The sequence below is a fragment of the Triplophysa rosa genome, linkage group LG21 (genome assembly GCF_024868665.1).
Source record: "Triplophysa rosa linkage group LG21, Trosa_1v2, whole genome shotgun sequence".
Classification (NCBI taxonomy): domain Eukaryota; kingdom Metazoa; phylum Chordata; class Actinopteri; order Cypriniformes; family Nemacheilidae; genus Triplophysa; species Triplophysa rosa.
Window position 1 is genome coordinate 19,169,455 of NC_079910.1, and position 13,373 is coordinate 19,182,827.

The 13,373-nt window shown below is 38.3% G+C and overlaps 1 protein-coding gene across 5 annotated transcripts in view; it reads right to left on the reverse strand.

Moving 5' to 3' along the window:
• utrn (utrophin) overlaps positions 1–13,373 on the reverse strand; it is a 213,565-nt gene that overhangs the window by 176,187 nt on the left and 24,005 nt on the right. For all 5 annotated transcript variants that reach the window (XM_057319652.1, XM_057319654.1, XM_057319650.1 and 2 more), the window contains 7 exons: positions 11,045–11,137; positions 10,658–10,735; positions 9,240–9,332; positions 8,983–9,155; positions 7,665–7,780; positions 7,168–7,331; positions 2,792–3,010 (listed from right to left, as the gene is read on the reverse strand). In XM_057319652.1, the coding sequence (XP_057175635.1) occupies positions 2,792–3,010; positions 7,168–7,331; positions 7,665–7,780; positions 8,983–9,155; positions 9,240–9,332; positions 10,658–10,735; positions 11,045–11,137 (936 nt within the window). The remainder of the gene's footprint in view (positions 1–2,791; positions 3,011–7,167; positions 7,332–7,664; positions 7,781–8,982; positions 9,156–9,239; positions 9,333–10,657; positions 10,736–11,044; positions 11,138–13,373) is intronic.

Sequence of the window (13,373 nt, forward strand, 5' to 3'; positions counted from 1 at the left end):
ACTGATGAAACCGGCGAATGCAGAAACGTTGTTTGTAAACCATGTGGCACTCTTCCGCAGGCAGGGGATGGGCGGGGCTGTGTGTACCCATCAGAACACACAACTCACAGAGTGTGTTTGTAGCCGCTATGAGGCTAGTCAGGTAGCAGCGGAAGTAGAATTCGTCCAGTTGAGAGTCGTTCTACCACTGAAATACTTTTAGAGACATTATTTAAAGGTTGAAAAAAACTATGAAGTGTTGCTTTAATGTGTAATGATATTATACTCCAACAAAAGCTGCGGTGTTGTTTAGTTTCATGTTCTAGCACTTTTCTGGGTCACCTACGGTAACCACCAATGTGTTTCCAGAACTTTAGCAACAGCCCAATCGTATCATTCAAGCATCACTAGTTGAAAACATAAAACAACAGGTCTTTTTTCCAAAGAGCAAGAACAGCCAAACTTCAGGGAAAAATGACGCAAAAAGCCTGCATACTATTGCAGTGTTTTGATGATTAAAGTGAAAACAGAGAACAGGGACAAACAATGAACGCCTGCAGGAGAATCTCATTCCACAGGGGATCTGAACAGCTTTCTTTCATTTCCTGTGATTTGGTTTCTGCGTCAATACTTCACATTATCGTTCAGTTTGTAAAAGGAATGAAAACCTCACCCTGCAGACTAAAACCACCCTCTGTGCCTATAAAGGGATAGTTAACGCAAAAACAACAATTCTGTCACAATTTATTCCCCCTTATGTTTTTCAAAACCTGTTTACAACTTCTTCTGTGGAACACAAAAGAAATGTCTCAGTGTTTGTGTGTACCAAATAGGGACTAAGGTTGTAATTTTTGGGTGACCTATCCCTTTAAATCCTTTCTCTCTCTCTCTCTCTCCCGATCATTCACTCAGGGCTGAGTTTATGGGCACTGACTCTTACGTCTGTCAGTGGACTCTAAATTCCTCACATTCCTGGCATGTTCAGAGCATGTTCACCCGGAGAAGACAGAAAGCATCTGTAGGCAGTGCGTGATAATATTTGCAGTGTGTCCTTGCATCAAAGTAGGAGAAAATGTATGATTTAAACCCTCGACTTCTCCAAGTGTTCTGCATGCCGAAGACATTCCGAAATCCAATCATGAGTAGATACACTTAATATGTATTTAAAGGGATATTTCGCTACCAAATAAAAATGTCCCCATGTTATACTCGCCCTCAAGGAATCCTAACTGAATATGGTTTTCTTCTTGAAGAATACTCCAGTCGGAGTTACAATACCACGTATCATTTGATTTCCAAGCGGTATGGGAGTGAACGGGTGTTGATTTTTTGAAGCTCCAAAAAGTGCATCCATCGATCAAAGAACTGCTCGACACGGCTCTGTGGTCTTAAAGGTCTTCTGAACCTTCTGTTTGTTTAAGACAAATATCCATATTGACAGCGCTATTAACGTTGATGTCTAGCTTCCATCATCTCTCGAATGCGCATGATCCTGACGTTATTGACCATTACGGTGTGTTGTGAGTTTGTAAATAGAATTTAAATAGACAAAAGTAAAAAAATTGAAATAATTTTTTACTGATTTTTATTTAGAAATTCTCAAAAAACTATTTATCTAATCTAGCACTTCAGACTTGAAAAATATACTGTGGTACACGCATAAAAGTATTTTAGTGTCACTCATGTACATAGTTTTGAGTCACGAGCCTTTTTTACCCCAGTTCTCCAGGTGTATTTTTTGCACTATTCACTCAAATATGGTGGTGTCTAATTGCAAGCACAGGCCCACATCACACACGTTTCATTGTCAAAAATCATCCCGATCGCCTCTTCTGTTGTATATCTCCTCTTTGCCATGTTTAGTTTGCTAATTTTATTAGAGCGCTCCACGAAAACTGCACCTGTTTATAGGGAGGCTCAGAGACGATGTATTTTTGAATGCAAAACCTGGAAGCGAGTTAGCATTTTAGGACTTCCGGTTCCATCGCTCCAATCTCTATGGGCTTTTTGAATGGCTTTTTGGTAAATCCCCTGAAATAAGGTCTGTGGTAAACAAAACCTCTAAATATTTTCACGTTTTATTCTATGACATAAAACACACCAATTATAACCTGCTTGTGATTTTTTTAAAGCCTTATTGTGTCTTAAAAACGGCGGTTGCTAACAAATTGCTAAAAGTGACTACTTCCTTTGGCGGGGACGTTAGACGTTATCGTGCATATAAAGTTGTCAGAGGTTTGGTGGGGGTGACGTTGATTTAGAGCGACCTTAAGTGTAGCCTGTTGATAGCATTGTGTTAGCTTTTTACTTCTGCCGATTGTATTTCGGCTTCAAAAGTAACAAATGTGGTGTCAACTTGTAAAGATTATCTTGATAGACTAAACGTGTAAGTGTCATAACCCTTTGTTAAACACAGAGCTTAATTTTTGCGATTTTCCAAAAGTCTATGGGAAAAATGCAAAGGCTTTCGATCGAGGGAACCGTGCGCCGCTAACTTCCGGGTTGGCATACAAAACACATCATCTCTTTGGCTCCCTATTCACCCCCTGCCACTCTCCACAAAAACAGCAGCGATTGGCTAACAGAACGCAAGACATTACCGTAATATACCATATATGGTCAAAAAGCACAGTTTGTCTACTTTTAGTAGCAATTCGAAGTTTTTTGATAGCACAAATGGTTGCAGAGTTATGCTAAACCGAATACCTCTTTGTAGAATGTGTGGGAGCGAAGACACATCCGGTGTAAAAGGGTTAAGAGACATGAATGGACAAAAATGAGCATGTTTGCAATTCGTGTTTTTGTCACACACCTCATGTGTGTGGAACTGGTCTTTGACCTCCTCTACATCATCAGACACGTCATCTTGCATGTGAAGCGTGTCTTCGGCCGACAGCAGCCAGGTAAGCACCTCCTCCAAAGTGATCTGATACGTGTCGAGATTTACATTAATTTCTCCCCCCATCTCCGTCAAAGTGCTGGGGGTCTCCGCCCGAGTGCTGCCCGCCCCCTCCGTCTCTCCGACCAATCCCTGCAGGGGAAATGACAGCGGTTCAGTTTACGAGTAAAAACAATATGTTAATAGCTCAGTAGCTCCTGTCAAAAAGCATGTCAACAAGGGTTGAAATAGGCTCACTTGCAAGAAATATACCACCACCACTCAAGCTCCTCACACAAAATCACTGTATGAAGTCATACGGACAACTTTCCATTTCTTTTCTTTTCTTTATTACATTATTTTGGTAGCTTGGCAGTATCAATCACCACCTACTTTCACTGTATGGAAAACAGTGGCTTGAACACTTTGCAAATGATGTGCTTTTGTTCTCCACCAGTTTAACATCATAAATGTTTATTGTCCATCCCTAATTCACACGTGACCTCTATACACTAAAAATGGCTTTAAACTCACATTAAGCCATTCACAGGCCCTAAAGACGCTGACAAAACTTGTTATCGTCACATGTTGTTCTCAGCTGACCGAAAAAATCATAACAGGGCCAGTTATGTGATATCACCCACATTCTCAGATGCTTAGAGTCCACGCCTTAAACTGACAGCTTTTAAACCAACGACCTACATTCCTGAACACACCCAGGACACAAAGTCACAGTTCACTGATAGAAGTGAAACACTAATCGGCCGGTAATTGTGTGAGGGCGGCGGTAACGCAAGCAGGTTTCCCTTCATGGCGTGAAGGTCATTGTGCGATTTAATAATGGAGACAGAAGCAGATAATAAACCCGTCTGATCTGAAATCTCACAGTGGGAGGCACCACACCCGAGAACGCTGGGATAAAATATCAACTGGGAATTGAAAGAGCGATACAGAATAATTACAGCAAAAAAAACTTTTGTTTTACTGCAGTAATAATTCAACTGTGGTATTTGTAGTACAACCACGGAACACACATTGTTTAATCATGAGTCTACTATAACATACAAATGGTAATAATTATTCTGTCAGAAAAACATGGTTACTACACTTTTACTATAATAAAACAATTTTCGTAAGTGTCTCTTATGATCCTTCATTCAGTTTGTTTGACAATGGGAGGTACCATAGTAAAGTGATGGTAATTAGATAGCAATACCGCGGATGATTACCTTTTTCATATGGAACTTATAATGACAATAAAAATGACTGATTAATAACAATTTCATAATTAATGTTATAATTAACAATAATAAATCTAATATTCATCAACTATCAAGCACTGTTATCAATAGTTAGCCATAAGATGGCATTTACAACAACGCAGTGATGCAACATATTTCCCTGTAAAAGAGGAGGAAAAAGATGACTTGATTTCATAAATTGGGAATGGCTGGATGGTGGATAGTAAGCCCAGGAAAAGCAAGTCAATTTTCTAAAAGCATCCACTTTGAGAAGCTTTAGTACTTGGATGCAGAAGTATAAACACTGGCTCAATAGCTATTTGGTCATCACCCAAAAAGAAAGTTGTTACAGAGACAAAGATTTTACATTTTGATTAAAGGTTACAAAACAAAACTCACCAAAAAACTAGAAAGTGTGTTAAGAAAGAGAATACGGACAATTTTGTTTTCAAGTTTCAGGTTGTGTGTTTGTTTCCATTTGTGCTACTTCTGTTTGGTAGAAAGGGCAGTGTGTGAGATATCATCTAAATAAAGATGAATGCATTTCACAAACAGTGAAAGGACAAAAATGCTGTTAATCGTAGCCAACGGGCCTCTCAAACGGGCCTTTGTTCCTGTGAATAAATGCGAACAGAATGACCCTCATTTAGAAGAAAAAGGTCATCTGATGAAAATATTCCGCTGGCATTCCCAACTCCAACCCACATGCTAGATATGACTTTCTTCTTTTCTCTTCTCCGTGTGTGTCTGTGTGTGTGTGTGTGTGTGTGTGTGTGTGTGTGTGTGTGTGTGTGTGTGTGTGTGTGTGTGTGTGTGTGTGTGTGTGTGTGTGTGTGTGTGTGTGTGTGTGTGTGTGTGTGTGTGTGTGTGTGCGTGGAGGCTGGTGAAGGCAATGCTGGAATAAGGAGCACTTAAATACTTGTGGTCTGGCAAAAGCAGAAACACCCAAATGCCCCACAGCATCACTGCAGATGCACATGAGCATTTCAAGACATTACAGCACTAACTGGCACACAGATTTCATTAGGAATGAGAAAACGTGATTTTTACTATAACACTTCTGGGTACTTGTTTGTTACCGTATAAACAATATATATATATATATATATATATATGACAAAGCATATAAGAATTTAATCATCTTATCTCCTGCTGTCTGCAGCAAAGTTACAGTGTGCAGAATATTTTCCACATGCAGTTCCTCGCTGGAAAACACCAGAACAACTCTCTTTTAATGCAGCTCCATATGATTTAAGTTTGAAACACTCACGTTAAACAGGTTTCCTGCAGTTTTAACATTAAGCAGAATATGCCTCTCTGTTTAATAAACAAACAAAGGCCGCTAAAAACATTCGGTCACTTAAGCACCATTTGAATGATATTACTTCAGAAACAGCACATGCTCAAATTTCCAAGCAAAAGATAATCAAACATCTTTTTTAAACTGTGGTTATAGATGATAGAATAATAGACCATTTAAAACCAGGACAAAGTATTTCGACACTTTATAGCAGCCAGCGTATGTGGGTAAAACCTGATTCATTGATGTACACTGACTAAGATAAGATATATGACTAAGAGAGATAAAACCGACGCCATTGTTAATGTTCACACCTAAGAGCTAAAGTTATGGTGAGGTGGGACATTGTCGACGCACTCTGAACGGGTCACCAATCATAGCAGACTGAGAAGCGGGTGACCACAATCAGAGCCGTTGAGAGAGAGTCGCAACAACGGAAGTTCAAATTTTTCATGTGTCACGTGATTCATGAAGCCTTCAGATAGGTCCAGCAAGTTGTGTTTTTATGTTAAATGCTTCATTTCATTTTTTTGGTCAATAAATGACTTGCGTCTTTAAATGGGTTAAACGTTCGTCACAATCGGTCTGTTTTGCGGCAGCTCCATGCGTTATTAGTAATTTCCAGGAACTATTGAGAGTTGACGGAGTTGACGCAACTCTCTCTCTCTATGGCTCTGACCACAGTCACAATAGACTGAGTCAGCTTGATCAATCAAAGTGTTTCAGAAGGAGGGCATTCATAAAGACTGCAACTAAACAGAGTATTTTGCAGAAATAGTGAAGACAGATGCAGCAATAACATAAAATATGTGTAAAAATTTGCGTGTTTTTCAAACACCTATTATAGACCGTTTCATCGGATGCATGCACGCGCCTGACCCCCAGTTAACTTCCGGTTTGTGTTTGGCTAGTGTCTAATTATAAAACTATTTATATTTAATTTAATTTATGGTAACGTTTGTTTATGTTGTTAAGATGAAACCGTCTATAGGACAACCAAAATATAAAATCAAGACTTTGTAAATGGGCAAAATATGACCCCTCTATAGCAAAAACTGTTTGTAATAAAACCTGCACAGAGAATGCAATCCCAGAATGCATTGCAAAAAGCTTGATAAACATTATAACCATCACTCATTAACAGTCATCAGTCATAGTCACTCACATCCGTCATTAAATACCACAAAAAAAAAATGTATAAGTAAAATACTGTATAATCTATTTTTACCTTTTTAAATCTGCAATGCATAGCTTATTGGTTAAAATAAATACAAATCAATCATTAAGCATTATCAGTACAAAATACAGTGTTGAAAACGGTCTCCTTACTCTGATAGCAAAAATACATCTAGGCGATGTCTATTTGATGTCTTCATTTACATCTCCAAGACATTGTTTTTTTATTCTTTGCTCATCTGCAATACATCTCTGAGACGTCTGCTGTCAGATGTCATAAAGACATCTAGAAGATGTCTGTAAGTTGTTTATGATTTATAATATACAGTATGTTAAACAGCACTTTTAAATATGTTTTTTTACATAGCAGATGTTTTCCAGTTCTTTAGCAGACATTTTACAGACGTAGCTTGCTATCTGGGTAACTTACCCCGATTCACAAAGATAAGCTTTTAATAATGATTTATAATTTGAGCCATCGGTACGATTTCATTAAAATGAAAGTCATTATTTGACTTCAGTACACAGAAGGTTACAGATGTAAAGTAACTTGCAATTTGATATTTTGAATACAGCTTTTGCGTGTGCATTACCAGTGCGCTCCGAGCGTGTCCCGCATCTGGCTCCACCTTATAACGCCTGGGCAGTGTCTCCACCTCTCTGATGTCATCCATCGTGATGTCATTGGGAAAGACAGCGAACAGTGAGGTCACGTACATGATGATAGACTTCTTATCTGGCAACTGCACCGCCACATCTGAGAGAGAGAGAGAGACAGAGAGTGTATATGGGTTTGCGTAGTTATGAAGTGGGCTTTATGTGGCCCCTCTGATTACTTCTGGCTCATGAGAACTTGTGTTCAGGAAAAGCCATGTAATCCAATCAAGTCTAGATGATTAGTCTCAGGGGCTTTGGGTCCTGGTTTGTTGACCAACATTGTTTCATAGATTTCACTCAGACTTCCTACTTAGGGCGTAAGCAGCAACTTGTCAACTGGAAACCACGGTTGGCCCTTTCCAGGTCTCTGAAGGCTCTGGGACTGCTTGCTGTTTTACATCTAAGAGGTTCTGGTGTCATTATGGTTCTTTACCTTCTGGGTCCAGTAGCCTCTCAATGCTGAACTGATCTTTGGCAAATCTGAAAGCATGCTCCAATCTCTCCACTGGGGTTAGACAAATGACTTCCTCCCAGATGAACCCATGAGGCCTGGAAATACAACAGATTTATATATAACATAAGTATTAAGAATCTAATCAAACAAAGAGTCAGAAACATTACCAGACAGTCTGTGATTTCCAGCAACAACAAAAAAAATGCAATGAAGTGTAAAGACATTTGCATAGCAGACCAGCGGACAGAATCGAATTGCATGATAAAATCTTTATGGACAGTCAGCATCATAGACAGATTACAACAGTATATAAAGACAGGCAATTACGTGAAAATGTCAACCTTTCTATGACAAAAATCATGTTTTTACCAAAGGCTCAAACTATACTAACACCACAGATACTAACATTCGGTGGTTTAAATACCCATGTGGCCTCTCTCTTCAAGTTTTTAAAGCATTTGTTTTATTTTTAGCGCATGATTTTTCATAGTCAGTTAAGTGCCATTTTCAGGATTGTCAAATCCATAACAGTACATATTCTTCATAAAAAAATTAAAATCAAGTAACTGCTTCATGTTCTACGAAGAGGCATCCCTTCTCCATTTGTTGGGTATTATTGCTTCAGGTTTGTGCATTTTAATCCACAGAAATCCTCCAGAGTTTGTCGTCTCCCAAAAACGTATCCCTTTTTTTGTCACATCCATAACGCTTGCTTATTTCCTTTTTTTAAATAGAAAACTTCTGCATAGACTTGATATGTTTCTGATGTTCAAACTCTATCTACAAGCGTTTAGTAAAATATAAACATATGATACAGTATATTGGTAACAAATACATTATCTGAACGTTCTTGTCACATCCATAACGCAAAATGTCACATCCATAACGCTGGAATTGCCCAGACTTTGTATTGACTTTATTATATATTTACTGTATATATACACAGTATATACAGTGCACACTTGGGTACATTTGTATTTTGCACAATAAAGTTCTAATCTAATAGTAAAATCATCCAAAAACATGCTAAGATTGTCATCAAAAAGCTATCCAAGCATACGTCATAGGTATCTCAGACAGCGAGTTCAGTCTGGGCATGCCTTCAAGTTTATCCTATCCTTATGTTTCTTGGAGCTATATCAAATGCTACAGGGGAAGGTGCGTGTTTTTGATTCCTACGGGCTCATGTCTGACAAAATCAACTCAAACAGTCCGAACAGCTTATAAACACAAACTCTCTTGACCCCGTGTCACGCACTGACAGCAGTTTAACCATGAGGGCGTGTGTGTGTCTCACCTGAAGTGGTGCAGGATGGCGCTGAACGCCAGGCCGTCTGCCCAGCTGGTGGTGAAGTTGAGCACGTTGACGCTGTCATAGTCACGGGTGCAGTTTCTCACCCAGCTCAACAAAATCTTCTCGCTGTTGGTCTGCTGAAGACTGGACATCACATCTTTCATAACATCTTTAACCTACACACACACACACAGTCCTTGAGGAAGGTTTGCAGGTGAAGAACTATAGCGTTATTATGAACACTGAGGGTGTTTTCTGACCTGCCAGTGCAGTATAATACTCCAGATGAGTCCCAGAGTGAGTTTATGATTCCCGTCAACAATATCAGTTCCTCCGATATTCACCAAATCAACCTACAGGACAAGAGAAGAATGTTTACAAACACAAGTATTTTCATTTTATTTTAAAAATGAAGCCGAGTTTTCAAAATAAAAATGGTCTCACTTGGCTTAAAAAAAGCAAATGTTTGTTTGATAATATTTGATTAAAACATAATTAGTTTCTCCAACTTTCAAATAAAGCTTCATTTAATGTATATACTTCATACATATATATATATATATATATATATATATATATATATATATACTTCACCAAAATAATTATTAAGGGTTAGTATTAAGGTTTAGTTAAGGGTTAATTACATGATGTAATTATGCACAGTTTATAGTAAATAATATGGTAAATACATGTAACGTGTAACAAGGGCAACATAAAATACCAAACAATCAATCAAATTCTAATGGAATAAACCAAATAAATAAACATTTAGGCCTAAATCCAACTAAATATTATGTTTCAAAAATATGTCACATTACAAGAGTACTGCATTGTTGTATCTCTGGGGATAGTGAATACTGTAAATAAACACAGTACTTGAATTTGTCGTTGGTCATTAACTAACTTGCTATTATTGCACCTACCGAGGATTATACCACCATCCCGTGATGGCTGAATCTGTGTAAACATGCCCGTCTCAAAGACGACTAATTCCACTGGATTAACAGGTGCAGATGATCCAAACCTGCACTTATCACTCAATAGTCGGTTTTTAAGATGTGACGTGCTTGCTTAGAGAGTGAACAAAGCCTGAACGTAATGTGTGTAATGTTAAAGTAAAGCTATTGGTGAGTTGAAATGAACAGTTACTGAAGAACCAAAACACGTCTGGACCAAGTGTTATGAAACATCATGCAAACACCTACGCAAGAGATTTTGTTGCACATTAAAACAAATGGTCGCAAATAGACTAGCATTATCTCTCAACTTTTAAGTTTACTGTGACAGCTTCTATTTTCAAATCAAAATAAAGTAATAAAAAGTAATCGTGCTTTTAGTGTATATCATCATGTGTTTGTGTGTATGGCCCTGAACCATCAGAGTGCAAAAACAGAGGACATGTCAAAATCACCCCAGCACGCTAATGTGGCTAAAAGACACATGAACCATAACGCATTTTAATTAGCCGTCCTTGCTGTCCCTTCCTTAGGCGGCGTCTGTCAGACGATTCGAGATGAGGAATAAAAATAATTTCAGCCACAGATGAAGCCCAGAGTATCTACCAGCAGCAAGGACACGGAGAGAAGAAAGAAAGAAAGAAAGAAAGAAAGAAAGAAAGAAAGAAAGAAAGAAAGAAAGAAAGAAAGAAAGAAAGAAAGAAAGAAAGAAAGAAACTCACGCTGTTCTGGTGAAGCACTTGCAGGACTTTGTTGACGTTGTTGAGGGAGTGAACTCTAGTAGATCCACGCTCTTTGGTCTGAGACAGAGAGAGAGAGATGATACGCTTTCTGTCATTGTGCTTTGATCACACAGGTGATGTTATTGTGATAAGTGTGCCAGTGGTTCGTAAGCGATGAAGAGGAGATATGAAGGTGAAGTGTGTGTGTGTGTTTGGATGAAGCTAAATATAAATGTATAGTTGAGACACATTACGCTTACCAGCCATTCAGAACCTCCAAACTGTCAAATACACACACACACACACACACACACACACACACACACACACACACACACACACACACACTGTATAAACAACCTGATCTTCCCAGATATAAACACACACCAGTGTAGATCCGGTGAGTCCCTCCAGGAGATCCAGCAGTTTCCTGCCATCTCTCAGGTCAGAGAACATGTCTTTGATGGGCGCCTTCCCTGTCTGAAACAAACATACACAAAAACACAAACTTAAAGAAATTCTGAACTGCAAACACAACCTGGTTTCAAAACAGTTTCCCAAAATACTGTCCTTGTCTTTCATTGGTTGTTAAACAGGTAGCCCTGCCCCAAATCAAGGCTACTGGTTAAGCAATGTTGTAATAGTGCTTCAGTGTCACAATTATGCTTTTCAATGAATGGCTTAGATGTCTGTTACAATTGGTTAACCGGGGTTTTTATACTAACAGTACGGTTACTGAATGTGTGTGTGTGTGTGTGTGTCCTCTTTTTCTATATTAAACTGATTGTTCTTATTAATATTAATGCGAATGAATGACGTAATTAAAGCGAGATGACCTCAGACGCCAAACACATTACTAAAACATGACTGCAGGAAACCAAACCCTGCTGCATTTACCTTCACTCCACAAAGCTGAGGCCTCATTTATCAAACGTGCGTAGAAAGGGTTCAATATTTTGTTCTACGAATTAAATTTAGAATGTGTCTAAGTACAAACCAAATCTGTATTTATCAAACGTCCTTGTTGATAAATCCCACATGTTCTTAAGCACCATGCTCGTTCACGCTCATGGTCATTTGCATTCGAAAAACACCCCCAATGAACCATTTACGGTGACGAAACCTCCCCTTATTAATCACGTGAATGTGTGCTGTGCTCTCACTAAACAGATCACCACAGTCTTTGAAAACGCATTCTTTCCCGCAATGCATGGTTTGCTCATTTTGGTTTTTATTGATAGTTTCATCATTATTTATATTACATATATTTCCATAAATTAAAATGTTTAGAAAAAAACTGAATTTGCATATTATAATTTGGTAATGCGATAATAGAAAAGCAATAAGATGTTACAATGTTTTATTTATATCATTTTTGTAATAATGACTAATATGCAAACCTTTTTTGTTCTCTTTCAATTTGCTTGAATGCTTTTAATTTTTTCTCATATATTGTTACGTTAAGTGTGTCTTTACATTGTGCTTTCAATAAAAGAAGGTTTGCCAAATCATCCAGCAAAGCGAGATCAGCCATGACACTATGACTACATTTCAAATGATTTCCCATCTGTCTTTTAAAGCTACAGTTTGTAAAAACCTAGAAGGGCGCACGATCAAAACAACAACAATGGCGTAGCTTGATGACGCTGTGAAGGAGCGTGGAATGATGGGATCTGTTGTCTTCAACTCCACCGCTGATGGTCATCAATCAGACGGGAACGAGAAATTATTTTAGCGGATGAGGTAAAGTAATAAAGTTTTATACATGTTGCGTATAATTGTGGTCCATAAATAAGTGACTGCTCGAAACAAGCTAGTGGCTTGCTAGACGCTAACTACTTCTGCATTTGTCCACGACACTGTTGTCATGCGGTTTCTACGTCAGTAAAGGCGGTAACAAAGGGTAACGCGGATATGACGCCATTGACAGGTAACTGCACAGCCTCGTGTCATGGTTTAGAATGGCGATTTTCTCACGATTTACAAGTAGTTGGAAACATTCGAGATATTTTAAGTACTCAGCTGAACAAAAGATATCACACTGGCCTAGTATTTTTTTTGAATATTTTAATGTAAAATTGTTACAAACTGTACCTTTAAAGCGTTTCACACGCAAATGTCTTGCTTGAACTATGAAATTACTAATCGAGTATTTGCAAATAAAGGACACAGGAAACACACTGTGGCACTTTCTTTTTGTAGTATCACCGTTCTGCGACTAGATTACACACAATTCTACGTTTAAGTACAAGTTGGAAGATCCCACACTTTGAGTGAAACTGTTCTTGCGCACTCACTACGCACACATCTGTGCGTACGCACTGTTGATACATGAGGCCCCTGGAGTCTAGAAAACATTTCAAGGAACGATCAGAGAATGTTCAAGTGCAAATATTCAATGGCTATAAATAAACCTGTGACCTAAAATGTCATTGCTATGTTTGAATTTACGTAAATATTTACATATACTGTATATTGTATCAGTATGTGTTTTCATGTGTTAACCCCTTCGTTCACACCGACATGTCGTTTTGTGTTTCAACAAACAAAGCTTGTTTTCTTTCATATTTTGTGTGATAATCATTTTATTAAGACAGTAAGGTCTAACAGCACCCTTTAGCGTGACTTTATTCAAGCAAAGTGTCTCTGTGCTTCAAAAAGAAACACAAGAATATCTTGTGCATGTTCTGTTTCAGATCTCAGTCAGAATATAGAG